The 20,076-nt window shown below is 40.2% G+C and overlaps 1 protein-coding gene across 27 annotated transcripts in view; it reads right to left on the reverse strand.

Moving 5' to 3' along the window:
- The window catches only part of Enpp2 (ectonucleotide pyrophosphatase/phosphodiesterase 2), a 123,260-nt gene that overhangs the window by 24,443 nt on the left and 78,741 nt on the right, over window positions 1–20,076 (reverse strand). For 26 of the 27 annotated variants that reach the window (NM_057104.3, XM_087559264.1, XM_087559262.1 and 23 more), the window contains 7 exon segments: window positions 8–95; window positions 2,235–2,362; window positions 3,067–3,098; window positions 6,594–6,719; window positions 12,020–12,128; window positions 18,448–18,520; window positions 19,275–19,340. In NM_057104.3, the coding sequence (NP_476445.2) occupies window positions 8–95; window positions 2,235–2,362; window positions 3,067–3,098; window positions 6,594–6,719; window positions 12,020–12,128; window positions 18,448–18,520; window positions 19,275–19,340 (622 nt within the window). 27 annotated transcript variants of the gene reach the window in all.

Genomic DNA, 20,076 nt, shown 5'->3' on the forward strand with positions numbered 1-20,076 from the left:
GACATACCTGCATGCTATTGACCTTGTTATCAAAGCCGTGGTCACCCTGGAAAAAACATTTTCCTGATGGTTTCTTATAAACGTCCAAAGGTTTCCTACATTAAAACAATTGTATGATCAGTTAGGATTCTGCCCCAAAGCATGCTGGTAAGAAAGCATATTTGGAGACAGGTAGAGCCAATAGGGATCTGGCTGCAAGTTGAGGCCTGGACTTTGAATCGGTAGAGAGTGATCAAGTCACCTGGCCTCAGCGGGCAGCGGCCTTGGTGCCACACGTGCCCTGCACAGTATTTATTGCTAAATTATTGTCCAGGAGGGGTGGTACTGGGCCTGGCCCCCTGTGTGTTTATTGCTGTACATAGTGTATGTTTGTGATATATAGTTTTCTTTATTTTGTATATGATCAATAAATTCCTTTTAAAGAGGAAAAAAAGTAAATTTGGAGGTACATAGGATCCCTGAAAAGATCTGAAGCCAAGTGTCTCTGTTTTGATTACATCATTCCCATGGCGATGACAAGGGAAGTCTGTTCATTTCTCTAATGCCATGGCTTTGCTTATTACCCCAGGTTAAAGGGGAAGTTTTGAAAAGGAGTCAAAGTCCTCTCTATGCCTCAGGCTTGGACTGAACAGAACATCTCTCCCTGCTATATGCTCACCAGGCTCAGTCCCAAAACACAGGAGGCATTTTCAAATATGCAATGTTGAATCAATTCGCGGAGATCTCCATTCTATAAAAATATTTGTATGTAAACTTACCTGGTAGGATAATAAAACTCAGAGTGCAGAGACCATAGTTAACAAATGCCTGGCCTCACCTAGAAAATCTATTTAGAAGTAGGGAGGGGATGACAATATTGCTTGCAAGACATCGCGATCATTTACTCTTACATTTGTGACAGAAAGACCCCTTTACATAAGAGTTTTATGGCTCTTCTACCATCAAAGATGTTGATGCTTATTAATATCAGTATTGCCTAAGTATAGGCAGGGCACATAGGATAGCACTTGGAGAAAATGGAGAAATCTAACACATTGGTTTCTACCCAAGAGTAACTAGGACTTAGGATAGTAATATGCATGTATAATAACATGCAAGAGTAAACTTCAAGGCTTTAGTACCTGCCTTTGCTCTTCACTAAATTGCTCAATGAATGTCATCTCTAATTTAACTTCTGTTCCAAAATATGCTTTTTCATATAAACAAACACTAAGTGTTTTTCTCTCCCTAGGTGCCCCCAACATTAAAGGTCCTGCAGAGGACATAATCAGCCAAGCTATTTTGGCATGTCTCTTATGAAACATTTCTACATGAATTTCTGTCTATTCTACATGGTTCCAGTAATTTCTGGGTTTCATATCATCACTCTTTGGTTCTTTTACAGTGACAGTGGGAGACTGCATGCTGTGTGTGCATCAAATTTACATTGACACATTTCTAGAAGACCAGTGTTTTCATTATCTTCTTGTGCTTAGCTATTTCCTATAAACTATTGGCCAGCTCAGGTACATGTCATAATTATTGAATTAGTACTACAGGCATGTTCATCACACTTGCCTTGTAATCAAAGTTAGAACAAGAATGAGTGAGAAAATACTACTTCCAGGTCCACGTAAAAATGACTAAATTTGTGGCAGTTGACTCTGTAGGAGTGACAGAGCTTCCAGACACGCTCTATATCAGATTCTAAAGGTATGGGTGGTTAACTGATCTGGGGGAGACTTTTGATGGAGGCAAACACCAGTTGTGTTTTGAGCAAATATAAAGCATGCCCAGAGCAACAGAAGTTTCAAGATTAACATATCCAGGGTTCCTCCACAAACACATACTACCATGTCAACTAAGACCACATCAGCAAGACCCTACCTGCATTTAAAGTTGTTAAAGAGATAAAAGATAGAGACTAGAATATCGCCATAAAACTTGTGCACAGTGATGCATGAGAAACTAAAAAAGACCCAAGAACTAGAGATGTGGATCTTTCTATTCTCATTACTTATCTACTACTACTACTACTACTACTACTACTACTACTACTACTACTACTCACACACACATACACACACACACACACACACACACACACACACACACACACACACACACACATTCACCGTTTAAACAATGAGATTTCCAGCCCAGATTTCTCTTAATGATGACCAAGAACCTTAAATGATTTCCAGGTGCCAAATAGGTGCTTGCAAAGACAGAGACAGGCTCCCTCCACTTGTTACCTTGCAACATGCCATCTTCGATCGACCAATAAATGGATGTCTTCAATTCTTCTGTTGTTGGCATAGTGCAACCGTTTGGGAAGGTGCTGTTTCATGTAAGGCTTAAAGTGCTGATCCGGTTTTTTGCACTGAAATATAAGTGAATATTGGTCTTATGGAGAAAGGTTTTATACCAAAAAAAAAAAAAAAGTCCTATTCTGTCTCTTGAAAACCTTGTTAGCCCACGAAAAGAATGGTTACTAAACAAATGGGATGTGTTGCCCCCTTATTAAATAATGTGTGGTAAAAGCAAATAGGTTCCAAGGGAGCTAGACAACTTTAGAAATAAGTCCGAGGCTATCAGAGGGGTGAGGAATTCTTAAGATAAGTTCCTGACTCTTGAGCCCAAGACTGAGGGCAGTTTAAAACTCAAGGTCTTTCCCAACTGCTTCAAATCAAGGAGTGGGAGGCAGGGTGGGAGGAGAGGGGTAGACATGTGCAGGCCTATCTAATGATAAGCTCAAGGACTTTGAAGTCTCTATCTGGGACCGGGGTGGGGGTAGGAGTAGAAGATGGGGGCAGATCTGTTTGAGAGTAAAGATTTGATTAATCATGAGCAAATAGTGCTCAGCTTAAGAAGAACAAAGCCTCGGTTTGGATCACGGCCAAGACCATTGGGGAGTCTACAGTTGACCTCAGTCCAGAAGTTTTGAAAGCTTAGGAGAAACAAATACACAGGACTGCAGGTCAGTGAGGAAAATGTTCCTAACCACCCACCGGGAAGGCAAACATGGGAAGGTGAGCCTATCGAAGCTGCTCCAAGGGCAGAGGCCTGGTGGCTTGCAACACTTACCGTGAGGTTAGCAATAATGGTTTTAGGGTCATCTGTTCAGAGAAAGGGAGAAAGATTTCAAAACATAATCCCAGAGAAAAGCAATTTTTTTTTAACAGAAAGAAACTCAAAGCTTCCACCCCTTTGAGTATCATTTTGAACAGATGTGTAACTGGGGGTAGGTGTTTCATATTTCAATAACAGAGAGGTAGCTAAACCGGTGCCACAAAGCCCGCAGCAAAGTGCAATGCGCGATGCAGGGTTTCTTGTCTAGAAAGGAAGTCTGCCTTCCAAAGCGCAAGAGCACTGCTAGGTAACTTGCTTCAATTTTTCCCAAACAGATCCCCGTGGAGCCCTCACATGAATTTATTGGCAGTTTCATGCCAGGAACTGAGCTGGTCAGTTTTAGGGGTCTTTCATCATCACTTCCTGTCTCTCCACAATGCTTTGGAACAAGCCACCAATCACTGCGAGATGAGATTCTAAGGCAGCAAATAAGCAGTTTCTGTGGTGATATCATAGGTCTAATTACATAGGTGAGCACTCCGTGTGTGTGTGTGTGTGTGTGTGTGTGTGTGTGTGTGTGTGTGTGTGTGTGTGTGTTTATTGCCAGGAAACAAAGACTATACTCAGAACAAGCCTAAAGTACATTGAATGATGACTGTGTGCGTACTGGATCTTACTGTCCAGGTGTCCCTCTGTGGTGATTGTATGGAAAAAGAGATTGTAGGCTGTTTGCAAAATAAAAGGGCACTTCTGTATGTCATTAAAGAATCAGGAAAAAGGGAAGAGCAGTATTCACAGGAGTCCCAGCTCTCCCAGAGCAGCCCTCCCTGGCACAGAAACATTAATGAGGCTGACTGTGTGTGTGTGTGTGTGTGTGTGTGTGTGTGTGTGTGTGTGTGTGTGTGTGTGTGTAATTCACTGTGCAGTACTTAGTACTACATAAACTTCAGTTGTTAGTATTTGTGGAAAATGTGGTTTCCTGTAGAGTGTGTACGAATGTACCATCTTTAGAAACTTAGTCCTAAAGCTCTGATCCAAAGGTAAAATGTAAACTCCATTCTACTTAAATTTTGATAGCTGCATTGAATGGGAAGCAAGCAAGCGATCATGGCAATGGTATCTGAGTCCAGGCTGCGCACCCATTTCTCTCTAAGAGCTTTGAAGGCATTTCTATGATTATTTGTTCATAATGATATAAGGATACAGGATGGTCAGAATCTTCAATCAGCCAATTCATTTTAGAAGGTAAGGGGGCTTGCACACTGGACCATAACACACAGTCTGAGCCAGCCATGCTCTGAACCTCTACACACTTTGGCCTTTCGAAACATAGTCTCCACAAGGACTAAACACAATCAATCCGTGTTGTTTGATAGTTTAGAGCAGTGGAACTCAACCTCCCTAATGTTGTGACCCTTTAATATAGTTCCTCATGTCGATACCCCTAACCATAAAGTTATGTTCATTGCTACTTCCTAACTGTAATTTTGCCACTGTTTCAAATCAGAATGTAAGTATTTTTGGAGATAGAGGCTTGCCAAAGGGGTATCGATCCACAGGTTGAGAACTACTGGTGTAGAGAAATCAAAACCATAGGGAAACTTCATCCTCAGACACTTCCAGAGAAATCTTAGGAAAGGCATTTCTTTGAGACAATAGTCCTTCAATCCTAAACTCATTGTCATTTCCTGCTACCCAGGCTACTGTGAATGAGGATGGTGATGACCAGTCAGCAAATTGGGGCTGGCCAGTTGTTTCAGCCAGTAAAATACTTGGCACCATGCTTGACCACCTTAGTTTCATTCCCAGGACCAACATAGTGGCAAGAATAACCTAACTCTCCCGAGTTTTCCTTGCACCTCCACACATTATGCCATATGGCACTGTTCTGCATCTTTGCATACACAGATACCTGTGAGCACAATAAGTGAATGCAGTTTAATTGTTTTTAAAGAATCAGCAAATCAGGGTTCCAATCGTAGTCCTGACACCCACTGCTGTCCTCTGAGCTAGTCCCTTCAACCTTCTCTCTGCCTTTAACCTCTGCTGTCTATAAAAATATGACAATCTAAATCCCATAAAGGATATGGGCGAGATTAAATAAGATTGTGTCTATATTCAGTGGAAACAATAATAAGTCAAAACCTCATCTTTCTATATATGTATGTAGTCAACATATAGCGTTGACTACAGATTAAATACAGTGTAATTGTATCTCCACGAGCTTGTATTTAATCATCCCCATAATCCTTAGTCCATACATAAGGAACCTGACATACAATGTGTTAAAGATGTTTCTCCAGTGTCTCAATGGGATTCTGGAAGAGCTACAGAACAGTATATGGTCACCATTGTGCTTCTCATTGGCCAGCTCACCATCTCCCCCAAAATGAACAGAGAGCATAAATATTTCACTAAAGGTAGTATAATTCCAAAGGCCCCCGGCAAAGTGTCTCATCTAGTCAACCTCCTCAGTAAATCTACTCAATTTACTAATGTCCAAAATTCTATTTTCAAATAGATTTGCAAATTTGTGAATACACCTTAAAGTACAGGGGCTAAAAATAAAGAGGCTTGCCCTCCAGTTCAAGGGAGCAAAGGTACTGAGGTCACAAAGGACAGACACGCACATGGAAAAAAGGAAGAAACACCAATATTTTGCTGATTTCACAACGTTGACCCTGGAATGTGTCCCATTTGTCATTTTAGGAGCATAACTTGGGGAAAACTTAAGTTTCCTAAGCTTTAAGCTTGAGGTCAATGGTTTATGATTCTGAGGTTCTGTTTTAATATAGCATGTCTCAAGCAAAACTATATATACTCTTATAAACATATGCTCACATGAAAGTGCACTTATATAACATAATACCACAGATAATTAAAATATATAATAAAAAAGACTTCATAAGAATTTTATGTAGTTTTCACAATCTGGATGGCAGCAAGACAAACCAGAAGTTCTTGTTAGTCACATATCATCCCCTGAACATGCTGAACAAGTCAAAGCAAACACTCATAATTCCATAATTTTTCTAGTTCTTTTTTTCAATTTCTAATTCTTCAGAGTAGTTAATCTGTCAGAATATACTTATTTCCTCTTGTCCATTCTGTAGCTCACTCTGACCACTAGAAAGAGTCCTACTTCCAGGAGGCACTGAGGAACTTTGAGGGAACAGGCATTGGTTCTGTCAATGGAAAGACTTTCCTTCACCAAAGTAACCAGTCTGCCCTTGAAACCAGAAAACTCTTCCATATAAACAGATGCTTACATTGTAAACAGGCTTAAAACTAAGTGCAATTCCCACATGATAAAACCAAGTGCAAATGTTCAGTAGAGGCTGCTCTATGCCCAGAACCAGTGTAAACAATACACGTTAATGTGCACAAGAGTTTTCATAGCTAACAAGTCTTCTATCGACAGATCAGAAAGTTGAAGCTCAACTAGGAGTTCTTGCCCAAGCATTCTACCTGCAGAGAACAAGTCTTTACCTCTTCCATTAATTATTAGTTGAACTACTTAATATTTTAAAAAACCAACTTACATTTAGAATTATTGATAGATTTGGCTCGAATTCTTCCCAGAGTTCCAGGCACTAAAGTAATGTCATCCACATTAGTCAGATAGTTGCTCAAGAACTCAGTTCTGTCACATGTCACATCTTCCATTCCTATGGGGATGGAAAAACATACACACAGACACAAGTACTGTTAGGCAGGATAAAAATTAAAATCTTAAAAAAAAAAAGATGTACAGTCACTAAAGATAGCATTGTAACATTTCTTTAATTAAAATCTCCAATTAGATTCCAGCAAATTTCAGGAAACATCACCATTGAGATTGTTCTGATGTGACATTTTGAAGTTATAGCCATATAATGCTTCTCCAGAACATTCATTTAACCATATCCTTTCACATGCAGTAGAGTTGAAAATGTGTCACCTCGGTTATTACTTTGAGCTACTGACAACACCAAAAGTCATGTTTAAGGTCCAGTGAGATGGCTCAGTGTGTAAGGATGCTTGTCCCCAAGCCTGACCACCAAAGTGAGGATTGATCCTCCAAGCCCATTATGGTACTGAAAATCAACTGATTCCCCAAAACACTATTCTGACTTCTACATGACTGCTTCTCTCTCTCTCTCTCTCTCTCTCTCTCTCTCTCTCTCTCTCTCTTTCTCTCTCAATAAATAAGATAATGTTTGAAAAACACAAACTATTGACAGTCATAATGACAAAGATTATTCTTTAATTGCTTAATCTATTTCCAGCAGGGTAAGGAAGAGGGTGGCACAAAGACCTGAAACATGCATTTCTACTTCTATTTTGAAAAATGTCATTTCTAGAGCTCGAAAGATAGCTCAGTGGTTAAAAGCACATACTGTTCTTGGAGAGGGATCAGAATTCACTTCCTAAAACCCATGTCAGACCAATTTCAACTGCCCATAACTCCGGCTCCAGGGAGATCTGACACCTCTTGGGACACACACACACACACACACACACACACACACACATACACACACACACACACACACACACACATACACGCACACACACACACTCTTCCTGCTCTCTTTCTTTCTAGTATGTCCTCTGCCTTAAGGATATAATCACGTCACTGTCTTCACTGGTGGCCTTGGGTGTTACTGACAAAACAATACTGGCAACAAGAAATGGGGGAAAGAAAAATAGTCATTCCAAATGACCACCCAAACTGAAAAACAAAACACTGAGTAAAAACAAGTTTTAAACAACATAATTGGAACTGGAAGGATAGCAGCTATCACACACACAAAAAGAAGTCTAGTGAGAAAAAAAATTTAACCAATCAATATTCATCCCTACCCCCAAACTTGTTTTCTGCCTTCTAGAGCAAGGGAAATTTGCAATATTTTGAAACTAATTTAAATCCCAAGATTATAGACTCAAGCAGCTCTACAGAGCTAAATTCCATAGAGATCTTTATTGACATTTTTAGAATTCACAAGTTGACATTGAACAATGAACATTTACAGTGCAGAGGTCTCCTCCCCTCAACTGGTGACACCCCATTTCTATGGCCTCACGCTCTGAAGCTCTAGTTTACAAAGTGAATAACAGACTCAAAACAAATTAATGGAAAATTTCAAAAATAATTTAGAAATTTTAAATTTTAAATTTCCATCCTAAATAGCATAGTAAAATTGATTGCTACCCTGTTCCATTTTCCTTAAGATATAAATCATCCATTTAGCCAAGGTATCCACACAGTAGCTAAGAACAATCATAGTTATGACTCTTAATACAGCACAGTCTAATTGATTTTTTATCAGTCAAAAAATATATTTGTATCACTATGGATTGTTATTAGTTTTTACTATGCCAGATTTATAAATAATATTTTGTCACAATTACAAGTATATCAGAGAGGACAGATACACAATGTTTAGTTTTATCTGCAATATCAGGCATCTACTAGGAGTCTTAGAACATATTTTTCTTGAATCAAGAGAGACCACTTAATTGCCTTGCACAATCTAGTGTATTAATAGTCTTTAAGAGCAAAATTAAATGATTTTGTAAAAGGTCTTAAGGTTTTAGAGTAAAGAAATGTAATCCAGAGTGGTCAAGATCTGGTAAAAGTCAAATTATCACTTCTGAGGATCCCAGATCATTCTTTTTTTTTCTTTCTGAAATTTTACTTATTATTGTTGTATATATTCATAATAAAGGGTGTCACAGTGTACATGTGGAGATCAAAGGACAACTCGATGAAGTCTGTACTCTCTCAATACCTTTTCAGCAATTACAGGGATAGAACTCAGGTGACCAGACTCACATGGCCAGCACCTTTAATCACTAACTCATCTCAGTGATCCTCACTTTTCTATTTCTTAGCATCAATTAGGATGAAGAAAGAGCAAAACATATTTTAACATAACATAGGTATGTGTCTTTTCATTTAACATGGACACTTTCCAGATGAAAAAGTTAAAATAATACACAGTTCTGTGTTCTAGTAAAACATTACCCCAGAAAGGGGAAAAAATCTCCAAAAACAGATGAATGGAAGATGGAAAGAATCTTCTATTTGTGACATTTCAACACTGTCACTTCTGAAGTTCCAACATTGAGCAATAATCACCCTTGCTTACAGAGACAAATGTGCCCAGGCAACTGTGCCCAGGGTCCCTCTAGTATCCCCTCCCCTCACCTTCTCTCCCCTCCCCTTCCCTCCTCTCCCCTCCCTTCCAGGCTGACTTCACCTGTGTGGAACCAGTGTTTTCAGTCTACAGATAAGGGACTGAGATTTGCTGAGGCAGATTACAGACAGAATCCAAGGTTCTTAAGAGTCATGGTGTGATCTGAGGTCAATTGAAATTCATTTGTCAAAGCCCAGGGGCTGAAATAGTAGGCAAGCTACCTTTCTGGAAAGGAGGTGCCTTGGCTTTCCATTCATTTTAGCAAGCTGCATATTGAGAATGGATTTTAGTCTGCATGTGACCTTTATGGTGCTCTGACATGTGACTCACTGGGACCTTAAATGTCTGCCACTAGCACTAGCATGTGAGCTAATGTTCTCCATACTTCTGGGTAACTTAAATTGAATTAGTGTGTCATATGCTCGTCATTTTCACCCAGTCTACAACTTTCCACTAAGCCAAACTAGTAGAGAATGATCTTGTAGAGGGTATCATTTAATCTACTCAGGGAAGCAAGTTAGCATCCACAAAACCCAACCCTTACCCCAGTTTCTCAGATCTTCTAAAATGTTCTGGAAATAAAATCTCAGGAGCCAAAATATAGCTAGGGAGGTTCACTAACTATTATTAACAGAGCTGCCAAGAAGTCAGTCGATTTCTTTCACATTCTACTAGAAGGGAAAGGCCCCAAATTCCAAGGTCATTATTACAATTTACAGTTTGAGAGTTTCAGAATATAGGTGGCATGGATAGATTTCAGAACTGGGTCTGCACGTCTGTGAATAAAAATGCTCTCTGAAAACTCTCTGAACATGAAGCTCTCTCTCTCTGCTAGACAGATTTCAGAGTATCGGAAGGTACTATGTAAGCTTCTGGGATAAAACAAAACAAAAACAAAACCATGAACAGTCTTACTCAGCTGTGAACCCTGTCAACCACAAGGACCAGTGTGGCAAGATAGTCCCAGGATGTAAGAGTGGCGTGAATGTAATGAGGGTGATCAATCACTCTCTGCTTGGATTTCAGGCCTACTGGATAGGAGGAAACACATTTGTTGATATAAATCTAGCCAAGAGAACATGATTGATGAGCTTACAAGCCCAACTCTTATTATTTAGCCAAAAAAAAAAGTGTTCAACTGCCCTCTACATTGGTATTTCTATATCTCAGATTAGTATAGCTCTTAGACCTCATCAGGGTTTGTTGTTTGTTTGTTATGCAATGGACAACAGTTAATGCATAAACTCACAACTTGACAAAAATGCAGAAAATAAGTTTCTAGAGTGCTCAGCCATAAGGAGAACACCTATATGCTCCCTTTCCCAAAGACTCAGAAACTACTGCAGAAGACGCGGTGAAAGTAATGTAAGAGCTAGAGATGGAGTCTGGGCAAAAGAAAAACAGTGTCTTCTGGAATATGACAGAACCACTGTACAAAAAAAAAAAAAACAACCCACAGCACTTGTGGTTGCCTGCACAAGATCAAGACAGTCAACATTCCATTATGAGTGGGGAAAGAAGCATGAGTACGCATTGTAACTTAAGAACTACTGACAGTTAATGAGTTTTAGGGGAAGGAGAATCAGTTTTCTTTAAGCATATAACCCCGTAAGTCTGCCATGTTCCAATAGATGGCCCCACAGTCTTGAATATATAATTAGCACGAACTGAACTTAGTGAATTATTAAAATAAAAAATACAAGGATGGAGGAAGTGGGAAAGGTGGGGAGGCTGGTTAGATTTGGGAGGTGTTAGGGAGAAGGCTGAGTAAAAATATATATTTCAAATGTTCCCTGAGGCCCTTAGCTCTATAATCATATGATGTTTATAGTCTCTCAATCACCTCAAAAAATGCTCATGAGAAAAAAGAAAAAGAATGTTTGTCTAATTTAAGAAGCATTTTAGAGAAACCATTCCTTCAATGGCATGGTACACATCTACAGTCCCAGGAGCTAGAAGACAGGAGAATATGTAAGTTTGATATGCCTTGGGCTACATAGTGGAAGAAAGAAGTGGAAGGAAGGAAGGAGGAAGGAAAGAAGGAAGAGGGAGAGAGAAGGAGGGATGAAGAAATGGAGGAGAAGGAGAGGGAGAACAGGCTACTTCCTACACTGATCCTTTTTCTTAAAAAGTTTCCTGTGTTGAGTCCTTGATTTTGGCCTTGGATTCCCTCTGAGGACTCCAGGAAACAATTATTCTAAAATGCCATATTTTTTTACAAGACCCCATACATCTCTACCTCCTTTACATATTTAAAATTATTATTTTAGCCACACAACTTTGTGGACTCCTTCTAGAGATATGGTTCACAGAGGCAGGAGTCTGTCACCTGCCATGTTGCATTCACAGTGGAAGTCATTCCTACCACATGTAAGCTGTCTGTGAGACTTTAATAGAAGACAGATTTTTGCAGCCTCTCCTGCAAAGAACATGAGGATGAAGAAATCCCTGGGTCTCTCTAACTTTTGCATCATGACCTAATTTCTTTCCCTATCCTGAAGCAAAGGAGAAAGGAAGTTAAGAACAGAATTTTGGACTCAGAGAGAAGGGGTTTCTTTGTTCAACACCCTGGGAAACTTCTATCTTTTTAGTGTGCTTGGTTGGTTGGTTAGTTTTTGGTTTTTGAGACAACGTCTCATTGTGTAGCTCTAGTTATCCTAGAACTCACTCTATAGACTAGGCTGGCTTCAAACTCACAAAGATCCTGCCTCTGCCTCCAAGTGCTGGACAACACCACCACCCTGTGAGGCTTCTATCTTAACGGCAAATTGAAAATGAAGCCTTACCATGGTCTCCAACAAAGATAACGTTCACACAGCGATGCAGCCTGAGTTGTTTCAGTCCATCCATTAACTGCCCCACGGTCTTGTCAATCTCCCTCAGAGGATTTGTCATCTGTGAAAGGCAAGTAAGTCACATATTTATTTATGTATTTTTACCTTTCAATTTCCATAGTTCTCCTACCCTTAGAAAATTCTGGAAAGAAAACTTCTGGCCCAGAGGCAGAGTTTTGTCAAGGAAATATTTTCCTTTCTTAAAATGGTAATAGTCTGTAAGTACCTTGCAGTCTCTTGTGAGAATAAAAAGCTCTCCTTATCCCATCCCTTTTGAAATATTTTGATATGAAAATATCACAAATTACTGAAGTAAATCCTTTTTGAGGTGTAAAATGGCTTTTCCATAATGTAATCATATTCTGTAAATCCAAGAGTTTTAAGAGCAGAAAGTCAGATGGAGAGTGTAAATCCCTTTTTCTCTGTGTGAAATCACCAGACTTTGAATGATGGGAGAGAGAGAGAGAGAGAGAGAGAGAGAGAGAGAGAGAGAGAGAGAGAGAGAGACGGGCTAAGGGAATCAAAAGCATAAAGACTGGAGGATAAAAACATTACCTCCTGGGAAATGAACTAAAATATCGTTAATAAAACAAGACTCATGTCCCTTGTTCCAAAGACCATAACTGCCGACCTCAGAGAGCAACCAGTTGTGGAACCATCCCCAAGACAAGCTACGGCTTCTCAATTTCACTGGTTTCAAACAGATTAAATAGGAATCGACAAGAATCCTAACAAACAAAAATGAACCTCGGAATTCATTCTAGTTAGACTAATTAAATACAAACTCTCAATTCTTCACTGAGCAACACTTCCAAATCCCAAGAAACTCAATCCACCGTCTCTCAGCATAGCTCCGAAAGGAGTCATGAGTGCTCACATGAACATAGGATTGCCTTCCGGGTCTCATCGCTTATCATGAAACGGAGAGTTTTAAGAAACCTCATCCCAGACAGACACTATACACTAGTTTAGATGGATTCGACAGCTCAGCTAACAGCCACACACATACATCCAAGATAACCAAGACAGAGAGAAGCTTGAGCACCAATTCCAATCTAATTCACCATGGCATCTGCCATGTCAATCTTCTCGGATGACCCGTAACCTTTCCTTGTATCATTTCATCCATGAAACAAGGTAGAAAGACCTCTTTTCTTCACAGGAGTGGACATTTCAAATCACAACTGAAAGCTGCAGAGTGAGATGTGCCACAGAACCTGAAGGAACTAACAGATGTGCGCCTAAGTGGTATTTGTCTGGGAAACACACTGTCCTCCAAGATCCATGTCTAGACACAGAAACACGAAATGCATAACACATGTCTATCCTTGGCACTGAGTTATTTTCCTTCATTCAACTGGACAATTCAGGTAAAATCCAGAACTTAACTTCTTAGAAATCAGGCTCACAAAGAAGATTCTGCCTCAGGGGAATTTGAAGGTTTTTAAAAGAATGAATAAGCAAAGGTTCTTTTGAATGTAAATGTTAAAATTAAATTTTGTTACTACCATTGTGAGAAAAAAATATGCAGCTCTGTCGGCCCATAGTTTTCTCTCATCCACACAAGACCTCTGCTGAGTTCAGAAAGTATACACCACTAACATAAGTTGGCATTTTTACTGAGTTCTAACGTGTATTCTTTTAAAAGACTTGTCCTACCAGCTTCTGAGACTTTTCTCAATAGGTAGCACCAAAAAAATCACAGTGACTGTTTTCCCCCCCAGGCAGAATCAATAGCTCTCTAAGCTGTCATTACAGCCTAAATGGTAACATCCGTTCAGGGTCAACTAACTTTAAAGAAGATCAAAGACCCCCTCTTTTTCTGTGGTACTGAAAGTGCAAGATGTCTTCACATCACTGTTAACCTCTAAAGTACCAGATGGTCCTAGACTCAGAGCCAAGGAGAATGCAGCAGTTCTCTTCAACCTTACCCAGACATTTTCAAAGCAAGGCACCAAAGGCAGCCTTCAAGCCAGACCTGCCCGCCACAGAGGTTTGGAACAGTAGATAAACTTACTTTGTCCTGACGAGTTTCCGCTGCATAATGATCCATCCTATGTAATTTTCTTCTTCTTTTCTTTGGAGGAGCAACTGGTCTTTCCTGTCTCCTCTTAGGGGCAACTTTCCTCTTAGGTCTTTTAGCCGGAGTAAGAGGTGAACCATAACTACTCTCCTGTACTGGCGGATAGAGATGTCTGTACTCAGAAGTCGCCTGTCCCTCTGGGACAGATAGTAAAGCTCATACTTTTTCCATCTGGGGTCAGCAGAGTCTTGAGTTGGCAAAACTAAGTTCTCCTTAAGGGAGAACACAGCCGAATGAGAGGTGACTCACGGCCCTCCATAGAGAGAGGCCTCTAACCTGGGTCTCAATGTGGTCATAGCTTTATTGCTGATACCAGGATATGATGTAAGAGGATCTAGTAATGTGGACTGCCCTTGGCTGAGAAGCCAGTGTACAGGTACATCTGAAAGTGACACTAGGCAAGCTCTGCAATTCCTGCACTGGGGACAGACTGCTTCTTGGTTACCAAAAGCTCTCTATGGATAAAGCACTAACTTATAACCAATCAGAGTCAAGGTCACTTGGCCACTTCAAGGTGAGAATGAGGTTCATGTACGCTCAGCAACTGATGGGCATCTATGTGAGCACACCACCGCGTGTATCAGAGGGCTCTCAGCTTGCATGGTCCAACCAAGGACAAAATGAAACTGGAATGATAAGCAGTCCCCATTGGTCCTGAATGAACTCATATGCATCAGAACTTTCAGCAGGAAAAGAGGAACACATAGAACTATGTGTTTAGAAACCTTCTTTGAAAGATTTCATTCAGACTCTTGTTATGGAAAATGGGCTCTCTGTCTGAGACAACATGGTTCTATAAGTATTATTTGGAAATCCAGGGAGCAGTAGCAGCTAACCATTAAGTGAAGAAGAGGCCCCAGTGCTGGAGAAAACCAGCCCCTGATTTGCTGATGGTGCAACGGTGAATAAAAGCAGCAGGCCTTGCTGTCTACCTAGCTACCTTATCTCTTGGCAGGACTGTTCCAAGAGCCATTGGGATGCAGGCAGGGGCAGGAAAAGGAACGGTGTTAGTGTAACCAAGGCGAACATCTGCCATGCAGTTGCTCTGTTCTCAGGACAAGCGGCTGCATGAGCATTTCTGTTTCTATCTCATTCTTTCTAGCAGAGCGATCAGAAGTCACAGCCCTGTAGACTTTGGTTTGGTTTGCTTTGGTTTTAATGCTTCTAGTTTAGGCAAATCTCCATGAGAAGAGCAGGAAAAAGGAAGAGGGTTTTTCCATGTCATGGTCACTTGAGTACATTCTGCGAGCGCTCGAATCTGCCCATCAGACACACTAAGCCATTTGCGAGAAACTCCAACATTCCAAAAGACGCCCAAAGAGAACCGTTCCAATTGCAGCAGGTTAGAAGAGCAGAAGAAACGGAGGGTAAGCAGATGGAGTTTTCATCCAGTCATTACAAAGGCATGTTTCTCCTTCTTCGGATGTTAGAGGTAGACAGAAAGCTAAGTTTTCACTGTCCAGCCATACTTCAGCCTGAATTTAGAAGTTTTAGCCTGAGGTTATTGACAGAATGGGAGAGGGGCGGGGTGCAAATTTCCCTGCCTTTCAGAGGATTCTTTACCATCTGAAGGTAGGGACCAGCCAGCCAAAGCTCTGCCTCTAGGCCCAGAAGAGCAGCCGAACAAGAGGTCACAGAGAAAGCACAGATCAAAGAGGAAAAAAAAATAGATTGTGCCAATAATCCAAAGCAAGCATATTTGAACATTCACCATTACACTATGAAAGCAGGAGCAGTACACCATTTCTCGAAACTGTTAGCCCCGTGTTTGGCCATCTCACTTAAGAGCTTTTGAGACTCACCCTGAAAAACAAGCGTACTCAAATATTAAGCAAATAAAGCACAAACTTCAGTTGCATTCATCTTACTGTGCCACAGAGCTCTTGGCTACTTAGAATCATTTCCGTGAAATTTCTCACGCAAGTTCTTTTCCTGTTCTTTGTCAAAAGTTACGTAGTTTAGTAATCTTTCATCTAGTGTGGACGGTGCACTCGTGCACACTTAAGATGTCTGATGATACATAGATGTCTATATGTGCACATATGTGTTCATGATAAATAGGTATGCGAACCATTCAAGCTTATCACACAAGAAAGGTTTTGCTGGCTTGCTTTGGCTCTAGTTTAGCAGAACAAACTACTTTTGTCTTGGTTGCAGTAGAAGCTTCTCAGAAGCATGAGACAGAGTCAAAATCTGAAAATGTCCTTTTCTTTATAAGAACATGGTCAGGCTATGAGATTCTCTAGGGCATACAATCAATAATGGTTACCCAGAAGCTATGGAAGAAACTCCAGGTGCAAGAAGAAGTTATTAATACTGGGGAAAAAAAACCATAATGAGAATACTTACAATTGTTAATTCAAAACACTATGGAAAGAAGGCTTGTCTGTTTATAAGCAATTATGGACACAGAAACCATCATTGTACCAAATTAAAGCATTCTACACCTTGCATCATTTAGTCACTGCTCAGCACTTCAAAACAACTGGGTTGTTTCTTAGTCAAAATGCATCTGCTTTCACAAGGTAGCTATAACGAAACCACACGTATCACAAAGCCAGAGATGCCCCTGAAAAAGAACATTTACTGCTAAGCCGTGGGATTTAGGGTGTCAAATGTATTATAACCACTGTGCAGCGTTAAGAGCCAGCTCTTGCCACATAGGTGATGTTTCCTATAATTTGAACATAGTTATTGATAGATGGCTTTTCTGATGCCCCGGTTCTGTGGGAAAAGTTGGCTGGTTCTGTGGGAAGGTTCACAGTCTGAGAGTCTAACACAAATCCTCCACTTACCAAGAAACTTAAACAGCCTCAAACCTCTTGAAGTACCAGCCTCGACTTTCAAACGAATGGCTATATCAATACCAATTCCTGTCTTTTTTTCTTTTAAAGGATATTATTCCAATAAAATAGGACTTTTTAATAGTGCAATGGAGCTATTTAGCTGTTTAGTGGGGTGGGTTTTTTTAGCTTTGGAAAAAAAATCTGGCTTCTTCAGTTCACCTTAAATTAAGCTCAAAGAACGTCTTCCCAAAGATAAAACAATCATTCTTGCTTTTTTGTGCTTCATGTATACAGATGTTTATCTCATTTTATCATCTGCATTTCATAATCATGCAGTAATGCCTAAGCATCAAAAGGATAAAGGAACCTTGGATTTATATGACTTCTGTGATTCAAGACGTTTAAACTGTGAACAGTTTCGCATAGTTATCAGTTTCTGCTACTTAAAAAACAAAATCACCAGCCACTGAATTGATGTTGTAGCATTCAGAAATCCTTATGTCTTGTTAGTATTCACTGCCTTTGTTTAGACATGGGAGCAATTTGTTCAGAACTACTTCAATCAAGATACACTTATCTGCATCTTTAACCTATCCCTAGGCTGACCACCATGAATTTAGCTAGAGCAACTGAGATTCCAGAGAACTGGAGCGAGTAGGCATCAACAAAGACTCTTTAAATAAATTTTCTCAGCTCGCAACAGTATTTGCATTGCTGCTATGACCTCTGTGTCCCATGACGAAAATGAAAAGCATTTAAAATATTTTAAAGGTTTGACTTGCAGACTTCGTCAATTGTAAGAGATCTACATAGAAATGTTAGGAAGAATTCCATCCTGAATCAATGAAAACAAAATACGCCACCATTTCCTGGACATGATGTTCTAGTGAATTGTACCTTAAAAGCACCGTCTTCCACTGGAATGGCTGAGGGTAACCAGAGTGTCACTAGCATCATTGGTCACATGCCTCCAGTGGAGCATCTCTCTTGTTTAAGAATGCATTTTATCATCTGCATCTCTGGAGGGCTGATGGCTTCACAGTATGAATATCTATGTCCAAATACCCCATAAAATGTATCTCCCCTATACTATGTGTCAGGTGAATGAATAAGACTCCTGAGGCTGATAAATAACTTCCCTTCTGTGTAAGCATTTTAAGGGAGTTAAAATTCAGTTCATAGATTCCTTCTGTCCTAGCCAATAGTAGCCAAATCTTCACCTATACTACCAACGCCTTCCTTCATGGCTACAATTTCCCCCATTCCCCACAGCACCATGTTTAGGATATGTTTCTGTAGTAAAGCAATCTGAAATCAAGTTCCTATAAAAGAAACAAGCACATTTAAGGATTTTTTTCAAGTTTTTAGTCCGTTTTACAAATTATTTGACAATGTTTATATCTTTTAGACTTGAAAATTCCCAGACTTTGTACAAAATCCTAAAATAAGGTTTTGGAAGTTAGGTGGCCCAGGAACATGAGTTCTCCTCAGGCAGATGGGAAACTACTAACCTCAGGGCCAAAAGGGCCGTACTTGTGTCCAGAAAAATCAGGCTGCTCTGAGTAGAAGGCATAAACTGAAGGCCTGTGGGAAAATCAGAACCAGAGTCAACCCCAGGCTACACAGAGCAATCCATATCACACATAAAACAAACAAACAAGCACTTCAAGGGGGTTAGGGAGCACAAAGGAAGGAGATAGAAAGGAAATAGGGAAAAGCAAAGTATAGTAACACATGGACATGCAAATGCCATAATGAAACCCATCATTAAACGTTAACCGGAAAGAATTTAAAAACAAAATCCTTCCAACTGAATGAGTCTCCCACCCTCAGTGAGTAGCACAGTGGAAAACTTTTACTTCCTGTTACTTCATCCACACCACTTCTCACTGTGATAACTGGCAAGTGCCACTTCAAGAATTAAAAGTCATGATGAAAATATTCGAACATCACTAGGGACTCTGATCCCCTTACATAACAAAACACAGTGGTCACCGTCTGAACGAACTGACTATGTTCAAGGGGACATTCAGGCTTAATGCCTTTCAGTCCTTGAGATGCCGAGGATTGAGTCCTTTATCAAAGCCAACAACTTGTTTCAGGTCCACTGAAGTCACCAGGATTAGCAGCTGGAATAATCCTTGTAATTAAATGATCCCCTGGTGACTGAAACCTTCTTAAGGAAATAATGCCTAAGGTTAATAAGCACAAAACTTTTAATAACATCAATCCTTGGCTGTGCTTCTATGTCACAGTCCGCCCAGTGCTTTGTCCAGCATTAGCCCAAGATGGAGAGGTCCTGAAGAAGGAAGAGAAAAGGAGAGAGGAGAACAAATACCTCTCGTTGTCTGGCAGAGAAAGCCACTGAAGAATGGTTAGGATCCTCCGTTCATGAGGGATGCTCCTGAAGGGGCAAAAAACCAAAGTAAATCTACCAAAAGCAGCAGGCACACATAATTATAAGACTGACAGAGGGGGTATAATCTTCATGCACAATGGCTTTTGTGTTTAAACTACCATTCTCTGTTGAACATAATTACCCTAGGCCTGGTAATAGCATTAGGAGCTCTTGGCTAATACAGGACAGTGCCCTGGGCTGAGTACTCTTAGGATGCTAGCAAGCTAAGCACTATCTTGACTTGAGAAAAAGTCACTCCCCCCACAACAAGGAACACAAAATGTTCTTCTGCTCTAAAATCAGACCGTAGAGGCTAATTCATGATGAATCCAATCTTGCACTAGTTTTATTGTGGTGAGGAAAATTATTGGGTAGACCATTTAAATCTTTGGTCTCAGAGAACATCAACAAGATGGCTGAAAAAATGATAGATCCTCACAAACGTGGCAAATGACTAGAGCTAGGAACCCTCTCTCTGTGCCTGCCATCCCCTAGCTCCACTTAGCTCTTCTCTCGGCCTCTGATACGACCCTAGAATCCTCTCTGTCTAGAGATGACCTCCAAGACCAGAAAATCACGCTTACTATAAAATAAATCCTGTTGTAAACATATTACACTGGCATTGAATAAATGGGGCCCTGTTTATTATGTCCTATAAAAGAAATAAAAACAGACTAAGCAAAGCCAGATTAATCACTTAAGGAATTTAATCCTTTAAAAATCCGTTGTATCAGAACAAAAT

The sequence above is a fragment of the Rattus norvegicus genome, chromosome 7 (assembly GCF_021556685.1).
Source record: "Rattus norvegicus strain SHRSP/BbbUtx chromosome 7, alternate assembly SHRSP_T2T, whole genome shotgun sequence".
NCBI lineage: Eukaryota > Metazoa > Chordata > Mammalia > Rodentia > Muridae > Rattus > Rattus norvegicus.